We start from the raw sequence: 22,343 nt of genomic DNA on the forward strand, positions 1-22,343 counted from the left end.
AAAACCTCCACCTCAAACATTGCCTCGGGGCCAGAGGGATGTGTGTATGTGTTTGAGTTTTGGGTCCGGAATATGAAAATAAGGGTGATAAGGGCACTAAGTTAGCCCATGTCTTTGATTTCATTTGACTTTGATAGTTTCCCCAGGAGAAGCAATGAAACTATCATGATATGCAACCAACCAAATATAACAGAATTAGCATTAACTCTTTTTGAAGAGCCTTTCATAGAGGTTGTTGTCCTTTTAACCTTGTGGTTGGCGCCGCTCTCAGCTCTGACACTCTGATGTGCTGGACCGCTTGCTTATTCACCTCCCCATGGGATGAAGCAGACAGATAGCTGGAACTGTTTAAGGGCACTGGCTGATGACATCTAATGCTGCAAGAATAACCAAACAGTGTCTTCCTCTTAGTTAAATCACAGTCAGAAGCTGCCACTATTGCCTTAGGCTGTGTAATGCTGAACTGCAAAGTCACCTGTCAAGTAATATAAAACACTGAGCAGCAGTACATTTTGTAATCGCACTAAAATAAATTGAAAATTCAAGTCTGATTTCTTTCCTTATTTGCAGGAAAGTTAAATAACTACAGGCAATGTGATGATGGAAAATGTGGTTGCAATTATCCGTCTGTTTAATTTATTCCTGCCTAACAGTATCAGGTGACCACTGTGAGAAAGCTCTTTTCACAGGAGGCTGAGCTAAACAAACATTCAACAATGAGACAATGTGTATCACATTGTATCTGTTTCCAGTAATGCTGCATGGAATGTTTTTTCCCCTGTGCTGGTAGATCTGCCAAGATTTAAGGGATTAGCCCGGGGTTGTATTTTCCATGGTGCTATAGACCGCTTAACCTTGCACCACTGTGACCACCGTTTGCCACTCCGATTAACCGGGAAATTCACACGTTTACCAGACTTTTTGTGAGCATTTATTGCCCCATATCCTCGTGAATGTCTGAATGCACAGCAATGATTAGCGTAGACGAAGATGTGAACGTATGTGCAATTTTTTAATGCTAGTATGATGGATTTTAATGCACATAAATTACTCATTTTTACAGTCCCTGCATCGAATGTTTCTTGTATTTCATGAAATACAGTACAGCAACATGCACTTTATTTGTCTGTTTTCTACTCTAAAATTTAGGAATTAACACGCAAAATGACAGAAATGCCACAGCCAAAATAATCAATTAGGCATTCAAAGACAGATTGTTTGACCCTCCAAAGCAGTTCTGTAACAAGCAGGCCTTTTCTCATTTGGCACCTTATATAATGAGTCGTTTTGTGTCATACTATAGATCATTTTATCATAAGTACCTTCTTTTAAATAAAAAAAATGTTACGCTAACCCTGGAATTTTCCGGTTCATAACATATTAAATACGGCTGCTCTCTTTGCACTGGCAGACTGTGACCATGCAGTGACAGTGCTTCAATCCCACTTACAATTCAATCTATAAACGAGGCACGGGGTTTAGACATGGAATATCTGATTACACTGAAATCCGACTTAATCTGGTTATAAATTTATAAAACTTTCAAGGCCAATATGTAAAATGAATGATTTTTTTTGACAGTTTAAATCCTTCAGGGGAGAAACATATGGCCAGGGACATACAGTACAGTGAAGTCAAGAATATTCAAACACTAAGCGGGATTACTACAACTGAAGATAAAATCAGCAAAAGAAAAATATGAGCATACACATAATCCAATGCAGCACAGTGCTGCTCTTGTAAAATATCTGTTGTGTCCTTGTTTAAAGAAAGAAGCACACTTAACATTGATTGTTTGTAATTTAATACACAACATGATGTCAACATGCCAAAGTTAGCAAGAATGCTAATGGATTTCGATATTTGATAGACAGATTGCATACTAACAGATAAAAAGTCATGCAAAATAGTAACATAAAAGCTGCCTTATATTTGGCTAGGTTTAAATTAAAAGGTAAAAAGTGGTGACAGAAAATGCAACTTTACAATTAGTTATACAACTTCTTCTGAATGTGTCTCACAAGAAACTGATATTTCTGTTTTATTTCTCTGTTTTCACTCCAGGAGGCTCTCTCAAACAATAACAATAAAACAAGTGAACGTACTGAATGTGTAATTGGATTGTGAATATGAGATTGCAGTGTTTACAAGTATCCTTGAAACACAAGGCAATATAACTTAATAATAATGGTGCTCTAGATAATACTATACTGTATAATGCAGTTCTTGTCAAGTAGTAATTACATTGCTTTTGGATTGATTTTTATTCCAACAAAGTATCATCAAATGCTACATTTACAGCATTTTCTGTTGCTCCAGTTCTGTGTTATATGTGGACTCGGTGGTACAGGTCAGCAGTGATGAAGAATGACATTTGTGATAAATGCACTGACCATAAACTGTCAAATCAAAGCAGAACCTGCCTCCTGGCCGCTCCTTTGGTTACGCTCTGCACCCTTTCCCTCCTTTCTTGTTCTCGTAACTTGCCTTAGGCGCCGCACATGGCTGCCATGTTGGACACACTTGGTCAGAGTTCACTTTGACAGGAGCTAAAGTGAATCACATAGTGGCCAAAGGCATCAGCAGCCAGTGTTAGTCACCATTGAACACGTCTTCACCTCTCTCCCTTTTTGAACTTAAAAAATCCTTGCCTCTTTGTGCTCTGACATAAAGCAAGTGAAAAATGTACAGGAGGAAATATTTCACAGACACAACCGAAGGACAAAGGACAAAACAGGAAGGGTTAAGCAATAATACATAAAAGCAGGCAACAAGAAAGTCGATGACACTGGTTTACCTACATCTGCTGGCACACTTTCATATTCCTTATCTGTTATTCATGCCCAGGTTTAACTCCCGCTGACAAGTTGTCACTCTCCCCTCTTCTTTTGTCCTTTTTATAAAGTACAGTGAATTATTTACCACATTTTATGCATGATACTGCTCCTGTCAGTCCACATCACTTTGAAAGCAGATAAAAGAGAAGTTTTTAGGTCATGTTTTGGAAATCTGCCACAGGATACTGATCAGCATCTGATAAGGTTTTTCATTATAATAATGGACATGAAGCTGTATCCAAATTTCTAAAGTTCATGTGTTAAACTTCAAATACGAACAGATCCGGGTAGAACTAAGACTTAAAATGCAACCCACAGTATTGTCTTTTGGCTATGAACATCAGGGGACGTTGATGCCGAGTTGAATCTAGAGTGTTATCACGGTGTCAGAGAATAACAGCTGATAAACTTTAAGTTTAATTTGCAAATGGTGACACAGCATGGTAGCATTAAAAACAGCAGAAGCAAGCAAACAGTATAAAAAAGGTTCAAATAGCAACAGCTCAGCAGCTAGCATCACAAACAGTGAAGTTGTCACAGGCAGATCCATCTGACTCACTGGCTCCGGGTGGACAGATTCACTACGGAACCAAAACAAACATGAACTTTGTATTCTTGAGTTCATGCATTTTATCAGAGGCAACACTACTAACTAAACAGTTTGCATGGCAAGTGAGTTGGCAATAATTGAAATTCTTCTTAGGTAGAAACACAGACTGCAACTTTTTTGCACCTACATTTTGGGCTTTTGGCTTTTTTGTCTTGTAAAATCTTTTACATTGTTTTCATCCTGACATATGTATGCAGTGAACTAAATGTAAAATTGAAGTACAAAAAATCTTATAATTTTCTTTGACAGTCTTCCTTGCTGAAAAAGACAACACAACAGGCATGATCATGGTGCAGTAGTTGAAGGTAGAACCCATGTGTCTGTTTATTTTTGCAGACTTGCAGCACACTAAAGATCACGAGCTGCTCATCTCCTATCTAACCAACGTAGCTACACAGTAAACAAACAGCTGCAGATGAGTGTTTGCCGGCTTTGATGTATGTGTCTTACATACACTATGGCACAAGTGTTAGTGCTGGCGTGGGTGTTTTGACCACCTGCTGTCTTTAAAGACCTTGAAGAGCAGCACTAGATTCGAAGCAGGGTTCACAGAGGAGCACAGAAAAAAAACGACAAAGAGAAAATGAGATTCCACTTGCTGTTAGAGGAGGCTTGCAAGTATGTGTCATTGCTCACATACCAATTAATGCTAATTATCAAGAGTTCTTTCAGTTCAGCTCTGTTCAGACAACAACATACAGCATGGAAAATATAGAGGGGATTTACATCAAAATACACAACACTGAATATGAGCATAGTGATATCTGTTTTAAACAATGGTTAACACTGAGACTAAGATACTCGCAAAATTTTGATTAACAAGTTCAGAACTCTTTGGCCGTCCAGTAAGTGTTCAACAGGTTTATTTAAATCAAGATTCAAAGCTTATCAGTAAAGTACTTTATTATATGGCTATTCTGGCACAAAGGGAGAGTGGATTGTCCACTATTCAGTTGTCAACTGTCCACCATAGCTCCTGTAGCCCGGATGTCAAGTCCGTAGCCCGGTGTCCTTACCAGTGCTCTGTGAATGTGTGTGAATGAATTAGTTTGTATGATAAATAGGTTGGCACCTCAAATGACATTCTCCACTGTCAGTGTCTCGAAGGGTGAATTTGGCAGGAGTACAAATCCCTTTGATGGGTCAGAAAATGAGAATGAAAACTGCAAATTTTCCATTTACTCTTCAATCAAAGTAAAATAGCATTTTTATAATATTTTGGTGATGATAGATATTGGTCATGGTTTACCAAAAAATGATGCTGCGTTGTGTCAAGCTTCAGTTTTACAAGCAGCAACGGTGGAATGAGCTATATGCTGTTGGTCACTTTAAGTGTAAATACTGGTGTACTACTTTGGCATTCTCCTTTAGATAATGTTATACAATAAATCTTCTACACATGTTAATCCAAACCTGTTAGATAGCTGCAGGAAGCCTGACATCATTGCAGAGACATGATAAAATTGTCAAGTTCGCATGCTTGTAATGCCTGTTGTACAGTGTAAACCTCTAATTGTGATGTTGTAAAGGAGGTTTGAAACAGTTAGAAAATTACCGGAGGCAAAACTGAATTTTCACTGCAGAGTTTCCTCTTGATACTCTACTGTGTTTTATTGTTGAGTCATTCATCAGACATACTATTGATGCTCACGGGGATCTATAATTAATACAACTGGATTAATGATGCAACAAGTGAAAGTCACCCACACAACAGCCTGCTGAAAGTGAATCATCTCCTGAAGAATGCTGCAGCAGACAAACCATTAAAAATGTATATTAACAGCCATATGAGATGAATGACAGGGAACTAAAATTTATTTCCCAGCCCCTTAAATTCATTCAGGCTAAACCACTTTAATTTTCTTTTTTTCCCCTCTTTTTTTTACACAGTGCTTTCCTACACAGATTTGCTCTTTGCACCACATGTGTTTGTAGATCCTCTTAGGGTAGCCAGGCTTGAAATCCAATTTTGGTAAAGCTATAAAGCACTAGAAAAAAATAAATAAAATAAACTTTATAAACTGGGATGGTTCTTTTCATTACACAGAAGCCAATGGAAAACAACTTTGCAACTTTAGTGCAGTGATAGTTTTTTTGTGTGTGTGTGTGATTGCAAGCCTGGAAACAGCAGTGTTAAGTTTGTGTCCAAAGAATAACAGCTGCTAGCCAAGAGACTTGTTCATCATTTAGGTTTTGTTCTTATCAGCCGGTGCCTTAACGTGATCAGTTCTGCTAATGTTCTCCAAATACTCAGTGTTATCATTTACATTCACTTTATAATAACCTGTTCCTTCAGCCTGAGGCAGTGCAGTCTTTTCTGTGAGAAGTTTTGATAATAGAAAAAAAAAAAAAATGCTTGCACTCGCTCAATCATACCTGAGTAAACTGCTCCATCACCTCCTGTTTATTAAAGCAATAATCTACTAGAGGCTGTTATTTGCAGTTATTTAAAACAGCTGTGGCAAGAGTCTGAGCTAAAACTCCTACTGTGAAGTATGGCTGATTCCATAAAAGAAGTTGTAAGCAAAATCTCTGCCACAGTGAAGTTATCGAGGGGATTTAAAGTATTCAATAGCACATTATTATCCCAGGCATACAGTATGGTTTCTGTAAAAACAGTCCAAATGATAGTAATTCTGTGTATGCACTTAACAGTATATGAAAGATGTAGCCATGATAATGTCAGTTATATATACTGTAGGTTTGTTGGCTCCCCTTCGAAAGTGCCTAGGGTTTGGCATTATTGTCTTTGCTGTTGTTTTCTTCGGATGCAACTGTCTTTGGACAGGAGGGCAGAACTGGTGAGAAGCATGGGTTTGGTAAATGTTAAGTTATAAAACTAAACAGCCAGTGGCCAATTTATGAACTCGAAATGAGCTGCACTCAAACCAGGAAAGAGAAAGTAAAAGTAAAAAAAACAGTTTTCTAGCATAGAAAACCAAACAGTGGAGTATATGATTTGTCTTATTATTATATGAATAAATTCCCCAAATGTACAAACAAGAGAGAGAGGCTAACTGAGGTCTCAAACTAAGAGCAAGCAGCTAAGAGTGGCAACGCCTTAAATTGCGAACAACTTTAAGCCTTTAAGCCAACTTTAAAATGTAAACTGTAAGTTGAACAAAACATCCCTGAAACAGTTGTCATGAATATAGAAATTGGCACAAGAGACTTAATCCGTTTTTTTGCATCAGATAGTTCATTGTGTTTATTTTTTCTTTAAATATAATTGTTTTTATATGCAGCTCTTTTGGGGAAGTCGCATTCTCGGAGCTAGCCTTAAGATTCAAGATTCCATTTATTTGTAATTTTTCACCTACATGCATACATAAAACAAATAAAATAAAAATAAAAACACTTTTTTCAGCCCAGGAACAAATTTGCTGTTTTGTGTGTTCGGGATGACATACCAAGTAGCCTTGCTATACTTTACAGGGTAGCTAAAGCACAGCAAAGTGGCAGAATGGGAATATGGGTTTCAAAGCCCTTGTAACTTTAGAAATGTGTGTACGAGATCATTTAAAACTCAAATGTTAACAGTATTCCAAGATGACCCACTGTCTGAGTGGGCCTCTGCCCCAAAGCTTAGCAGACTCTTCTCATCTATTTTTACTATCAATGACAAATTTCATGTTTTACTTCATCCACTAGGACCTTATCTCTTTCTCTCGCCTTGAAAACACGGTCAAGTTATATTTGTAGAGAATTTAAAGGGGATTCTCCTAACCTAAAATAACACAAGTGGTTGCCTGATATATTGAATTGTTGTTGTGCAGGAGAGAAACATCAATTCTCGCTCCAGAGTGAAGCAGCAGAAGACAATTTGATCTGTTATTTTTGGAGTGCAGGGCTGCTGATTTTCCCTTTAGCTGCTCTTCATCATCTTCGTCTGAGGAGCCGGTAGACTGATGTGGACTTCATTTGTTTGGACTTTAGATGCTTGCAGTGACAATATTGATTGCTAAGCAGCGGTCAACCTTTAGCCACACAGACAGACGGCAGCTGCAGACAACAGTCTTGATATAGTTTCTAAAGCAAAGAGTCAATGTTTGCAGATTTCGTGCTTAAACTTTATTTTTAAGAGGACATTTCCAATTTATAGCACCTGATGTAAACACTTATTTCTTACTTTCAAAAATTTTGGCTGGTATGTTTCCTTTACGGCCACAAACACCTATTGTTAGGCAAAATTTAAAGAGGACACTACTGCCCTTAAAAATGTAATTTTTACCTGTATTTTTTTTTCATAAACGTAGGATGCATCTTTCCTTTAGAGGGGACCTCAGCACTAAAGGCCCCTCAATCTATCAGCCCTCTACAGGAAGCAGCATCATCCATCACTGTCAGAGTTAATATTGTTTCCCCTCACCTCCCAATAGGCAGCTTGTGTTTTGCTTTACAGCATTTATGTTTCCAGACTTGTGTACTCACAGGCCCTCACCTGGCTCTGCTCTCTGGCATTCCCCTGCCAGAAAGCATAAAACTAATTTCAACATTACATGCAGCCAGCATATTAAAATGCTGCTGCTCCAAGACATATTTTGCTCTCTTACTCTCTCTCTCTCTCTCTCTCTCTCTCTTTCTCTCTCTCATCACTCCTTCCACATTTTAGCTTATTATTGTTTGTCTTTTATATTCTTCTATTTGTTTCAGAATTGCTTTGAAAAATGTTCAAGTGAAATTGCAAAGATTTTGAGGCAGTTTGAAGACAACGGGAGCTGTGCTTTATTGATTTGATTTTAAAAAGGTTTTCCATTGTTAAAAGCCGATCGATCAGAAATGCTTCTTCAACCACTATTACTACAGTCTGAATTCTATAATTCATTCCTACGGTAGTTAGCAAAAAAGTGAAAAAAGAGACAGTGTGAAAAAGGTCAAAGAAGATGTCTTTGCTTCTCTCAGTCTCTTTTAGGTAAGCATACATTAAAGGAATAATGTGCTACATTTTAAACCAAAATACAGCAGAAATCCAGTTTTTCAAAAATGACTGACAATGAATAAAACGAGTGAGTCCTGCTGGCTGTGTTGTTGTCAGAGCCATGTTTAGGTTTACATGGCCGGCATCTCCTTAGCTGATTTGAACAAGGACTCGGGAAAAGAAAAATGACATACTCACTTCTTATTTGACTGTCACGTAAGCGTTTTAAATCCCGATGATCCCATGTACATTTACACGCAATTTGAATATACAGGCTAACTAAAGTGTGCTAACAACACAACAATACAGGCCAAAGGCAATAGCAGCTTGAGCCAAGGACAATTTAGTCTTCGGCTTGCACTTGACTTCTTCATGTAAAGGCTAGGGGATGGGTGATGGTGGTGAGTCGGTGGAGTGGAGGCGTCATTATAGTGGAAATGCGGCAAAACATCAGTTTGTCTTGGTTTCATGCGAGTGCTAAAGGGCGACGTATACTAGATCTAACACACACTATTTTCCTATAATGGAACAGATAACAGGTCTGTGTTTTCTAAATTGGGACTTGTGGGAATATGTAACTTTAAACCGTCAAAAATAGGTCAAAACCCTTAATATTATAAATAAAAAATAAGCAAATATGCTTGCTTAAAGCAAGACCCATAAACTCTATCCTCTCTCTTGGCTTAGTTGAATAACATCACTCTCCTTGATGCAATTTTCAAGTATGTGTCTGTCATGTTTCGTGGAAAGAAAATAACACACCCTTGAAGAATAGAAACGTAATGGTGGGGCTTTCTATTTAGCTGCTCTGCTGTCTTTCTTAAAAGGAGATTCAACCGAGTGTCAAAAACATACAACAATTTCAAACACATTGTCTCTGCTCCATCTCTTCTTTTTACTCCCTTTGAGCAATTAGACTTTATTTTGCTTCAGCAGAGTGCAAAGCATTTTCTTACTTTTCACATTGCCCTGATTCTGGCAGATGATGAATGTGCCAAAGTCATTTTCTTCCCAGAAAAGACTTTTGATCCGCCCCCTTTCTAACCAAGCCTGCGAATATATGATGGTAAAGAAAGATCTGTTCTTCTCTTCTTTCAAGAGCCCTTATAGTAACCTCACCTTTCAACCATGGACAATACAAGTCAATGTATTAGGGCAAAAACAGTGAAGGAAAACTGAGTTGCCCAGAAAAAAACAAAAAAAACAAAAAAAAAATTGTGGAATTTGTGGATGCAATTTATTAATCATCCAACACTTAACTACAAAGTTACTAAGAGAAGCAGCAACAGTTCAGAAAGCTAAAACCCTGATTTAATACAGTATCAACATTATAATAAATATAATTAGACTTTAGAACTTTCAAAGCTTGCTCTATTATTATGGGTTATATGTCAAACAACAAGGAGTATGTGTAGGTGTGAAAAGGGTTAAACAAAGAAGTGAGTCGAATCACAAATATCCAACTTGTTATGTTATCTTTCAAGCATTTTGGGGAATTATCAACTATCATGTTTTACCTCATTGTTCACCAGACTGATTTCAACTTAAAGCAGTGGGGCATTAACCTTTGAAAATGCAGTCGCTCTGCATATTTACCAGTGCACATCATGCACAACATGGATCAACGAGACAGGAGAGGGAAACTTGAATGTGAAGAAATAATAACAGGGAGAACTTCCATCAGCTCTGCAGCTCTCACTGCTGACAGAGTAAAATCAGAGCAGCAGGACAATCACTCTCTTTCTGATGTGCATATTGGAGCACAGCTGAAAATGTTTACTTCTTTTTACGTTAGCATGATTTAAGTGAAATAGCCTACTAACATGGCAAGAACTGCTTTTGCATCGAAAGATAAGAGTAAAAATGAAGCGTCGGTCTTTATGTATTCATACATTCCAGAGTATGTCGTTTTCCACTTTCAATTTTTCTTATTCTACAATACAAATGAGCCAATAAAACAGAATATTAATCACCTTTCCTTAGAATGCAACATTTTCTCAAACCATTAACAGTCCTGAGTTCCTGTCAAGTAAGCTTTATTTACATGAACACAAGGGCACTCTGTTGCTAAATGCAAACCATGGGAAGAAAATTACATGGGAATGGTCCTCGATATATCTTGCTGGCACTTCAGTGTTTTATAGTTTCAGCCGTACTTTGCCGTCTGGGCAAGAAAAGGGATTTACTGAGGCTGAAATAAATAAGACATTATTGTTTCTGTTCATGGCCTGTGACTGATTTAGTGTTAGCCTCCCTTTGTGATACACAGTATTGACAAGTGTAATGGTGCACACAGGCATGTCAATCTATGACAAGTACACAGATAAGATATAAAATTGTCACTGTGTTCGTTTAGTTGCATTTCCCTCAATCTGATGGAATTGTTACGGGACTGAGAAATCATTTGAAGAAAGGTAGAGAGTGTGCCATCCATCAAGTAGCTTTTAAATTCACCACCGATGTCTGTGCTGTTTCTGGGAGAGCCTGATGTACAGCCTGCAACTGCATGACTGTATTTAGGAGTAAATTACAACCTATTTCTTTATACTGACGTAATATAGAAAAGTATACACCTGGGTCCTGGTAATAAAGGGACGATCAAAAAATGAGCTGAATTGTGTTTGTTAAATTTAGTACCAATACGGCTGCTGTTATAACACATCCCGTTAATTTCTCACAATATGGCTATCCACAGCAGATTTCAAAGTAGAATGTCTTGTTTCACCCACAGCTTTACTCTTAATTGACTCCACCATGGAGTAAATGAGAAGAAAATGAAAAGATAAATGACTCTAATGGGGGGAAATGGAGTGTGAAAAGGGACATTCCTTCCCTTATTTTCTAGGATGCAGCACATTGGTAAATTGACGCACAATAAGGATTTGGCTTTATACTGTATATAAGACAGTCTGCTATGATTATAGGAAGGTATTTAATTCTAATACCAGGGATTTGTAGAACAACATTCATTTTTCTCTGGTAGAAGAAAAGATACAACAAAGTTTACAGCAGATGAGGAAAACTATTTAAAACTATTCAAATAATTTTGAACAGTTTTGAGTAAAATAACTAACCTTTCACCACAGAGTCACTCTGTGGTGAAAGGTTAGTTATTTTACAGAGTGTACATTTTTTTTAAACTACCTCCTGCAGCTTAAGTGCTTTGCAAAGGATTTCATGCAAATGGCGAAGCCAGCTCGCTGTGTTCTTTTTCTTCTCCGACTTAAAGGTCAGGTCTTATGAGCTTCCTAACACCATTAAGACACAGTTTGTTTAAAGCCCGTCTGAAGGACAATGCGCGATGAACTGGAACACAGACAGGCCGTAATAAATGAAAGGGAAAAGTTATGGTTCCGCTCAATGAAGTCAAAGGGCAGATGGCGGAGAGGAGTGTGTCTCCGTTTTAACATTCTGCTGTATGCTCACAAATTTGATGTTCGGAATTTAAAAATGCCCTCACAGTCATGGATGCTTTATTGTTGAATTGTATTGTCAGTTGCTATAAGAAAAAAAAAACATGACCTTTTATTTTTGTTTGTTTTTCGAAAAAGGCTTATTCTTCCAGCCGGTGCTTACTTAATTTAATTCTCTTCCTGCTACCTTTGTTATATTTGACTGGTTTCCACTTTCTTGCACCTGTCACACCAGCAAACCAAATTGAATTATCAATTCATTAAGTAAACTAATGGAATCATTTATCAGTTTCACCTCATTATTTCCTTATCCCTTTATGCAAACAAGTGAAGAATCTGCACGTACTGAGGGCTTTGCAGCAAATGTCACAGGAAGGAAATTTTCACTTCAGGTGTTAAGATGTACTTATGTGTTCAGACCTCCACTGAGGACCCTTGGAGGAGTCATGAAGAGTGATCTGAGGGCCTCGTATCTGAGCCCGGCGGAAGCTCCTTATTGATTTGCTTGTCTAGTGGCTCTCTGTTATAATAAGGAAATAAAGCCCCTGGATGTAAGGAGATTGATGCCAATCAGCAGTCCGCCTCAAGTGTAGCTTGTCCCATCTTATTAGCGCTCTCTCTCCATGCACTGAGTGTTCACTGATGACTCCATTGATATGCAAGTGAAGAGAGGGGGGCCGTCTGTTGCCATCTTGAGGAGGATTCCCCTCTGATTGCTCATTCTTTCATGTGAGGCAGTGTAGACTGCTAGTCATGGATGCTTGGATTATCAGGGCAAAAGCAAGAGAACGGGGACCTGTAAACTCAATCTAAATGTGACAGTCAGGGAGGCTGAAAACCCTTCATCACAATCTGAAGAGTAGCCATATGACTACAAACATGCTTTATATCTTTAGAACTCCTCTCCAAACACATCTTCCTTTCGGAATAATTTTATTTTGAAGAGATGCACAAATGAATAGCCCAGTGTTGTTCTGCTCCGTTTTTTTTGTCCCATAAGGGGAACATATATTTTTGCAGCAAGGCAGCATAAAAACAAAAGACTATGAAACACAATAACAATCACAATGAAATAAGAAAAGATAATAAGATTGCTGGTCGTATTCATTCAATTCAGAATAAGTTAAAGAGTGTATTGTTCAAGAGTAAAAGGAATGAAGAATGAATGGAAGTCCAATTAACAACATGGCAGCTCGTATTGTATTAGAAATAAAAATCCTTATTGCACATGTGGTTATTAACATATTGAACCTGTGGCTTAATATACTGTTAACTGCTAAATGTCAGTGAGAAGTAAGAATTCATGTCTACAACTTTATAAACATATCTTGTTCTGACTTTTGGCAATGTATTATATTTGAAATGCCTTGCCAGAAGAAAACTATATTCAAGAATGTTCTATTCATTTTCACCACAACTTGATGCGCTTGACCTTAAGTCATGCAAAACAAGTTTTAGAGAAGCAACCGGGTTTTTACTGTCAAGTCAGATTGTTCTGCAAAACATAATGGTACCTTAGTGTTTTACTTCTTTTTTTAAAACATTACTGAAGTTGCTGTAATGTGATGACATTACAAGGCTTTATGTGATGGGGCATATAAGGGCACTAATCACTCTCAGTGGCCCTCTGAGATACGAACATATTCTAAATGTGCTCTCCAAAATGTGCACACAGCAAGCATTTAACTTTACTTGATTCCTCCACGGACAATAAATGGTATTTTAATGTATTTGTGCTCAGAATAAGATAGCGGTAATCTCATTCTGTCATGGCTATTAGCACCTCTAATTTATGAATTAGTTACTAATTAAGCAGCTTCGGTGGTGTGTTGTATAGTGCACACATGCTTAACCTTTTAAGTGTGCATCATGGGAACTACTTCCAGCTGTTAGAGTGGTTCATGTTTAACTGATGTGCAATTGTGAGAAATGTCCCTGTACCTCCTATAAGTCTGCTGTGTCAGCTGCCACAAAGGTTTTCATGACTTGAAGCACAGTGCGGGGGTGTCATGCAAGTTAAAAAGGGGAGGATGTGTTAGAGTAGAGTAGAGTTAAGGGGTTCCTTCTTAGAAAAAATGAATGTTTCCTGAATGTTAAACATTTATTATCAAATCCACCCCATCAGAGAGTCTCAGGGTATTATTTCTCTATCGGTATGAAAGGCAAAACCTTGGTAAAACTGTCCGAACATGTTTTTTTGTTTTTTTTTGTAGTGTTCATTTATCAAATCACTTCCATAATGTCAATTGGGTTTTGCACAAAATGTAACCTTTAAACAATATAAGCATATTAAAAAAAATCCCTTGAGATGTGATCTGTTGGGCCTGCATCATGCACAGCACATTGTAGAGTCCAAACTCAAAACAAATCTTAACAACCATTAACTTCTTCTGATGCATTTTATATGACCTGATGTAGCTTGCTGGAGTGTGAAGGGTTAAATATGACAGCATGACACCCTTTTCTATGAGCCTGACAGAGCACATCATGTCCACTTAGTTCTGACTGTAGACTGGTTATGCCAGCATATTACAGAACATCTATACCTGATTGGAGTCCTTCAAGCACAATAAATTTAAATTGGATGGCAGTGACGTGTGATTTTTGAAATATGGATGGAAACAGGTGAGAACAGAGCCTGACTGTGACTGTGAGGAAAAACTCAGGCAAAAACAAGGTTGAATAGAGAACTGAATAATTCAGCTTTTGCATTTTATTACAGCTTGTGTTGAACAAATAATTTGTTCCATCTTCGATAAATGTATAGAAATAGATACATTTGAGCTAGTACTTCTCTGTGAACATATAGGTATCATTCATCAATAAATAACATGACAAACAATAACGTGTGCTTTTATATTCAGTTTAAAGAGAAAATGCATGGAGTGTTGCATGGGTGTGGAAAATGTGTGTTCAGCGTGGGGATCCAACTCAGACGTCACTGAAGAGGTCTGAGCGATGAAATGAAAAAATGAAATAAAAAGCTTATATTTAATCACGACTACAGACTTGTAACCACATGACAACATGTTTGAGCCATACAGGTCTTCATTAGGGCAGACTTCTTCAGTTATTTGCTTGTCAAATGTAGTTTTCCCGTATCTGTTGTTTTCCAATCATTTATTTATTTATCGATCAGTATTTTATTCATTATGTTTTTTTTTTTTTTTTATTGTAGATATTAACAGTTTATTTTCTTGTGTTTTTATCATCTAATTGATTTGTCATGAACAGTAATACAGGAATAGGTAGTCACTGGTTTATTAAGTGAATTTGCTGTATATGCACATATACATGGATGTGGCTTGCATTAAAAAACAGTTTAATTGCGTCTGTCCTGGTTATAACCATTGATCTATATTTCACCAACACTCTAAAAAATTACATTTAATTCAGATTTCAGCTCTGCTCCCTGAAACACCCAATTAAAGTTTGAGGGATGAGAGCGGTGCAGTAGCGGAGTTTGTTACTCTGTAATCACCACAGTGAGATCTCCAACCTGTACTCATTGATCCTGTATTGATCTGTGTATGAGAAACTCTGCTTTAACCCAGTTTTCCACTCTCACTCTCCACAGTCACTCGATATTCTGACTGAAGGATGGTGAGGGACTAGAAAACTGACCAACATGGATAGAGGTGGAAAAGTGGATCAACACAAAAATGGCAGTTTAAAACTCAAAAATTAAAGATTTGGGAAAAATTTGAATTGCCCAACATTCCCCATGCAGCATGTGTGTGTTTAGGCTGTCCCCACCTTATAATTGCAAATATAGAGAGAAATCTCAATCATTTATGAAGACCTCACTTTATACTCTTTACTCGCTCTGGTTGAGAGACACGTCAAATATGCTTAGTTTGCCTTTATAGCTCAGATTTAGCTTCTCTCGCTGTGACAGAATAAGGCTACAAGGAAATGTTCCTCCTCCATCTCACTACATCAAAAGGTCTTTGAATTGCCTCCGTCGCCGAGAAAGATAAATGCTGTGTTGTCGCGTCTGCCAGTAAAAATGTAAAACCATGTGTCAATTCTGCCAGCCGGGGAGATGCTTTGCAACAAATTTGTTTACTCTTCCTCTTGAATCGCCTGATCTAACTTTTATTAGCGTGCTGGATGTTGGGAGAAGAACTCAGCATCAGCAAAAAGTTACATTGGCTTACTACTACTCTCTCAGTTTTACGAGCAAAACAGAGCTCTCCCACGGTACAGTCAATGTTCACCTTTATTCAGATGGCTCAGTTTAATGCCCAATGTCTCCTTTTATGTTAAACCTTACAGAATCAATGAAGACAGTCCATTTTCTACAGTGTACATGCTGCCAATACATGTAAGAATAACTGGCCCTTTAATCCACACACACACACACACACACACACACACACACACACACACACACACACACACACACACACACATAATTAATCAAAGTGTAGAATATGCAAACTTAATAACTTCATCAGATGTAAATAACCGATAACATAGAGATTAAACGGATATGAGCATTAGGATAACAGCCGTACTTGTCCTTGTGCACTCTGCTTTTCTTCAAATTAGTTGCTAAATATATCAGCAGTCTAGCCCCAGAACACATTTACAAATACACCCAGAGACACGAAAGGAAACAGAGCATCTCGGAGCATGTTTTTGGGAACTGTGAAGTACAGAAAGAGAGAAAGGTCCACACTGTTCAACTCCCAATAAGCCCCTGTATTAAGGGGAAACGTTTCGATTCAAAAGATCTTCTTCTGGCCAAGTGAAATACAACACTTATCTAATTGTAGACAGTCAGAAATTTCCATTACAAGCTACACGAACTTGACAAATGACTGACTGAAAAAAAAAAAGATTTTTTTTGTTTTTTGAAAAGGTAAGTTGCTTGCCAGAAGCAAAGGAAAGCTGCTCTTCTCTAAAGTTTGATTTATTTCAAACTACTGAGGTCTGCTGTTTGCGTATGGAACATGAAAATTATTATATTATAGTATATGAATCTTATTGTGCTTCCATATCTGTAGTGTAAAGAAGTTGTAAGTTCTACCCGGGGACAAATGTTAAAAATACTGGTATAAGCTTAAACTCTCTGTGCAACTCAGTAGTTTCATGCTGTGTTGAATTGCTGGGCGTCTAAAAACAAGTTCAACTCAAAATGAAAGTGGTAGTAAACTTTCATCCAGAGGGTGTGTGACACAATTCTAACAATGGAAGGGTCTTTCTGGAAATCTGATTTAAAAAATTGAAGTCACAAGTATTGATAGGACGAAAGCCAATTCAAAGTCATTATACAGTTCAACTAATGAGATGCTACTTTACATATTAAACTTTTTTTCCCAGACATGAAGAGACCAGTTTAGAATGAATCCCACATCTTTTTTTAAATTGTTACATCCCCATGGAATGCAATATGGAAAAACAGTCCAAAGAGAGTGTGTTCATGTGAGAGTATCACACCCATTCTCTGCCTGTGTCAACATCATCCTTACATCTATAAGCATGGAATGTGTGCCGGCAGTTTTTCTGCCTCATTAAGACAAACTGTCGTCCAGAATGCACACTAATTAAGGTGTCAAAGCAGAAGGTATTGTTTCATGTAGACAGGTTTGAGAAGACACATAAGAGGATTATCTCCCTGTTTCCAGCATTTATCTTGGCTACTTATTTATACCACGATAAAACACCACTTGTTTTATCTTCTTCATAGCTCAAGCTTCAGATAAACATTTAGTGCCTTAAAGTCTGTTTGTTTCTTCTATTCCTACAAAATATTATCTGTATACAACTGTTTTCAGTAAAGATGCATGAAATGTTGGAAGAAACAATAACAGGTTAAAATAGAGAAAGATTGAAAAAGTATCAACGACTTCCCAAGTTCCCTTTCATTTTTATTTTTTTAGTCATCTAATGGCACTCAGAGTTTAGAGGATTGTGGTCGTCGTAGATTATTTAAATTTATTATTCAAGAGAACCCAAATATGTACACTTTATTTCAACCTATTTCTAAGCATCTAAGAATTCTGCGAAGACACACTTTAGAGGAGAAAGTCAGTACTCAAAAATTCAGAAGTCCTTCAAAATAACGGTTCATAAATGAGGCAAAAGTCTTTGTTGTCAGCTGAGTTATGTCTTACTATCAGCCAGCTGGAGAACACTTGATCACTGCAGGAAAACGGTCCCGTCAAAGCCTCGGAGAACACACAACGCTGTTCATCTTTGCTAATGTTTACACCGAGTGCAGAGGTGGGAAACATTTATTCATTGCATTTCCCCAAACAACTGATGTGAGGGAAATGAAGTTGTTAATGGGGCTATATATGACACTTTTGTACTCACAGTGCTATCATTTGGCAACAAAATACACTTCATGAATGTATTTTGTTCTGTCCTTCTTGAGCTGTTTAAAGGTGGATCAATGTTTGAAAGGCTGATTAGGAAATGAGTTTCATTAAGGGCTGTGTTCCTTAAAATCTATTCATCATTTTCTTTACAGTGGATGAAGAGTTATCTAGCTAAAACTATTTGCCTGAAACAGTCATAACTTAAGGGAAAATGACTCCTTCTATTGTATGTACTAAACAAAATGATTAAGGGACATAAAACAGGTGCCATGTGCCGCTTGAATCCTCTCAGCCTTGATTTTAACAATCAGGTTTGTTCTGTGCATCTTCCAACTGTGGTATTGCTTTATTATTATTTTATTATTTTTGGTTAAACCAACATAACATGGATGCATCTGTCGCTGTTTCCAAACCCGGACTATATTAAATTATGGTTTTATTAAAACTCAAGCTCAGTCTGTCTTTTAAATGGATTGGCAGTGTCGTTGCAAAAATTGTTACTGTAGACAATATGTTCTGTTTAAGCTTTAACTTTATAGAGATTCATGTAAAAGTTTAATTTCAAAACCTAGGTCGGAAAGTCTTTGTGACTTGTAATATTGTCCCAAAATACATTTTATGGAGTTATTTGTCAGTGCCTGTCGTGATTGATTGGAATTTAAACAAAAGGAGAGACAATTAGGAACCTTCCTTGCATGCACTCTCTTTTGACTTGACTTGAGTTATTATCGTGTATTTTAAACTTTCAAGCTGAACTTTGGTTTTGCATTTTACACACTGGTTTGTCTATTAATTTCCATATTTTGTGGGCTGCTGACTATTTTCTGGTTGATTGCTTTTTTTGCAGCTTTTTTAACAATGCATGTGCTTTGTGATGGATTGGTGCATTGTACGTGATGTTGAAAAAAAAAAGGGACAATACAAGCCTACATCACAATGCCTTGAATAAATATGTTTTTACACCTTTCAATCCCACAAGTAAGTAGACTATTTCTGCTCAGTGTTTCTTTGCTCTGAGTTTTCACCGCCTGCAGGGTGTGATTGTGGAATTTGTCTTTTGTAAAAAGCCGCTTTTGGCAAGCTGCTTCTCACTGCTGTCACTATTAATCGGCCAGAGGGACTGAAAAAGAACGTCCTTGATGTTGGGTCAGTGAAATGTACGGCATGTCAAGTACTGAAGGAAAGCTCGGATATAAACACTGAAGAAGGAGTACAAAATAAATTGTTCCAAAGGACACTATTTCTATGATACTATGCATACTAGGCTTGTTTGTAATGACTTACATACTGTATGTCAACCTATTAGACCGTATTACTGTTATGAAGCTTTTAATATGGATAGTATAAGGGATTAAGCCACCATCCCATCCCCCAAAACCCAAAGCCTCACACACAAACACAATTACACTCATGCACACATCCATATGCATAGTGATTTAAATAGCAACATAAAATGTGTGGAAGAATTATACGAGGGGACAGCCTCTCACCTCATTAGGCATAATTTCCGTAGATTAAAGGCTGGCAGTCTTGATGATACTATAATGAAACTGTCAAAAAGATGAACGGCTCAACAGTACTGTAAGTAGCTTACTGGTCTGTAATATTCTGTTTAACACCACCACATTTTCTTGTACTCTTAGGTCCAAATGGCATCAGTAGGAGAACACTCAACCCAGACAGGGACTCGCCAACAATGGACACAGAGAGCGAGATCCACGTAGTCACCACTGCCTCGCCGATGAATGTCCCCAACCACCAGCCTGTTCTTAAGGGTCTGCTGCTCCACGAGCACCTACTCACAAGGGACTTTCAGAGCGACCAGCACTTTTTTAGAAAGGATGGCTCTGTGGCAGCATATTCAACCATGCCAGGCTCTGTGTCTGCTGGAGACCCCGTTACTCAACTGGTGCCACATGAGGAAGCTCCAGCCTTCTCAGACATTGCCACTACTGCCACTGCGGCTGCCACCTCCCCATTGACCACATATTCTCCTACAACTCCAGGGCCACCGATGTCCCTTTCTCAAAAGGAGTCCTCAAAGATCTCAAAGACAAAGGAGCAAGAACAGATTCAGCCTACAATGGACTCTCTTACCACCCAAGTGACTCTATTTAATAGGGTTTCAGGTGATGAAAAAAATCCAGATAAAACCAGCTCCGATCAGCCACACCTGGAACAGATTTCAGTATCGGAGGACAAAGTTTCCACCAGGATGTCAACGATTGTTACTACAACTACCACCATCACCACCATGCAAGCAACAGGTAGGATGTATGCTTTCTTCACATTCAAAGATAATTATCTATAAATTCAGTTCACACTCTGTTTAATGGACATGAACACAAACATAGGCTGAGATACACACAGCATGCACAAACAAGGTTCTAGTGATATGCATTAATGGAGAGGTCCCACAGTGAGGGAGCTGCAGAGGGAGCAGAGAGTTTTTGGGGTTCATTGTCTTGCTCAAGGGCACCTTGGCAGTGCTCAAGCACCTTTCCAGCTACCAAACCAATTTCCATACTTGGTCCATGCCAGGACTTGAACCGGCGACCCTCCGATTCCCAACCCAAGTCCCTACATGCTAAACTACTACTGCCCAAATATACTGAGCAGAGCATACAACTCTAGGAAATAAATAAAAAGTTATCTAAAATGATTCCCCAGATAAGAATCCTACAACAGTCCAAAGGACAAGAAAATGAATCCATTCATCAACATAACTGTTGTTCATTTCGCATTCTGCACACCACCATTCATCTCTCCACCAGGGATCAGAGTTGCTCATGTGTCAAAAACAATCAGATTTTCCCTGATGTGTCCTGCCTGTCCTTTTTGCTGGCCACAGAGGACTAAAGGCCCAGATGAGCTGTGTATCTGAAAGGAAATCTACAGAGATAGTTAGAGGGTTAGAGGGGCCATGGAGACACAGGTGGGCTGTCAGAGAGATCAGTGGTCCGGGAAAAGGGGAATCACTTGTCTTTTTGCTGTCTCCCACAGAGCCATGCAGTCTGAATTTTACTGACCCTGAGGGTATCATCGAAATCCTGCAGCAGCTTGACTCTGGAGTGGAGTGTAACTACTTGGTTACTGTCTACCTGGGATATGGCATTGAAGTTCAGGTCAGTGTTAAAGGTTCACTATGATATTGTCCCTTTTGCAGTCTGTAAACACCCCCATTCATGTGTTTAAAAAAAAATACAAAAAACAGATCACCAGGTTAATGTAAATTGGTAAATGTGTGCAATAAAGGATAGCTGAACATGACTTTGCATTAAACCAGAATATGCAACCTTAATGTTTTAAGAAAATGTTATGTTGCCTTTCATACAAATGTAAGTCCAGAATGTTTTTGATCACTATAGCAAGTGTAGAATAGAACAGGTTTGTAATTGAAGCTGGTTATCATAACAAGTAAGTAAAAGCTGTTAAAACCAGAACACTCAGCTCAGAGATACCATAAAGTGATTGAGTGTTATTAGGCATTTAATCAGTGACTTGAGTTGATTACTTTTATTTTGGTTTTGTTTAAGCTTTATGCAGACAAATTCACAAAAGGAAGTCAGTCTGGAATTTCAGAGGAAAGTACTATCCAAACAATTCTACATCAAGACAAAACCTGATGTAGAATTGAGCTTTGATAAACTCTAAAAGCAAAGTCATTCATTGTATCCACTTAAAGCTTTAAATGTTCTTTCAGAGAAAAAAATAAGTGTTAAAGTTTATTCTGTGTAAAATTTGAGGTGAAATGTGTTTGCTTTTGCCTCATAACATACAACACATGGTAGCCCACACCATGCTGCTTCAAGGTAAAGCCAAACTTGGATATTTATTTTGTGGGGTGGGGGGATTTGTCTCCTTGAACAAATAAAACACGAGCTGGCAGATTTGTCTGCTTCTCAAAACTAAGCTGTTACGGTATTTGCTGGTCTTGTGTGGGCTGGTGAAGATAGACAGCCCACAAATTGCTGAGGGAGTGGGTGGGTGGGGGCTCAAGTGAGAGGTCTGTCTCAGGTTGAATGTTTGCTTGGTAAGTCTTTTCACAAAAGGTTATAAAAATTAACTGTCAGGGTTTTGTGTCCCTGGCATTTGCAATTCCTCAAACGCCTCATTTACCAACGGAGTCTTAAAAATGTGTGAGCTTTGTCTTGCTGCCTCTGGAGGGCTAAGATAAGTCTTGACAGAGTATATGTTTGAGAGTGTGTTTTCTTTTCCTCCCAGAGCTTCCTCTGG

At 38.1% G+C, this 22,343-nt stretch overlaps 1 protein-coding gene across 2 annotated transcripts in view; it reads left to right on the forward strand.

Annotated features, from left to right (window-relative positions):
- Nucleotides 1-22,343, forward strand: part of LOC306831378 (seizure protein 6 homolog) — a 94,542-nt gene that overhangs the window by 30,582 nt on the left and 41,617 nt on the right. For both annotated transcript variants that reach the window (XM_079355459.1, XM_079355460.1), the window contains exons 2-3: nt 19,751-20,374; nt 21,111-21,232. In XM_079355459.1, the coding sequence (XP_079211585.1) occupies nt 19,751-20,374; nt 21,111-21,232 (746 nt within the window). The remainder of the gene's footprint in view (nt 1-19,750; nt 20,375-21,110; nt 21,233-22,343) is intronic.

Source organism: Symphodus melops (assembly GCF_947650265.1).
Source record: "Symphodus melops genome assembly, chromosome: 11".
NCBI classification, from domain to species: domain Eukaryota; kingdom Metazoa; phylum Chordata; class Actinopteri; order Labriformes; family Labridae; genus Symphodus; species Symphodus melops.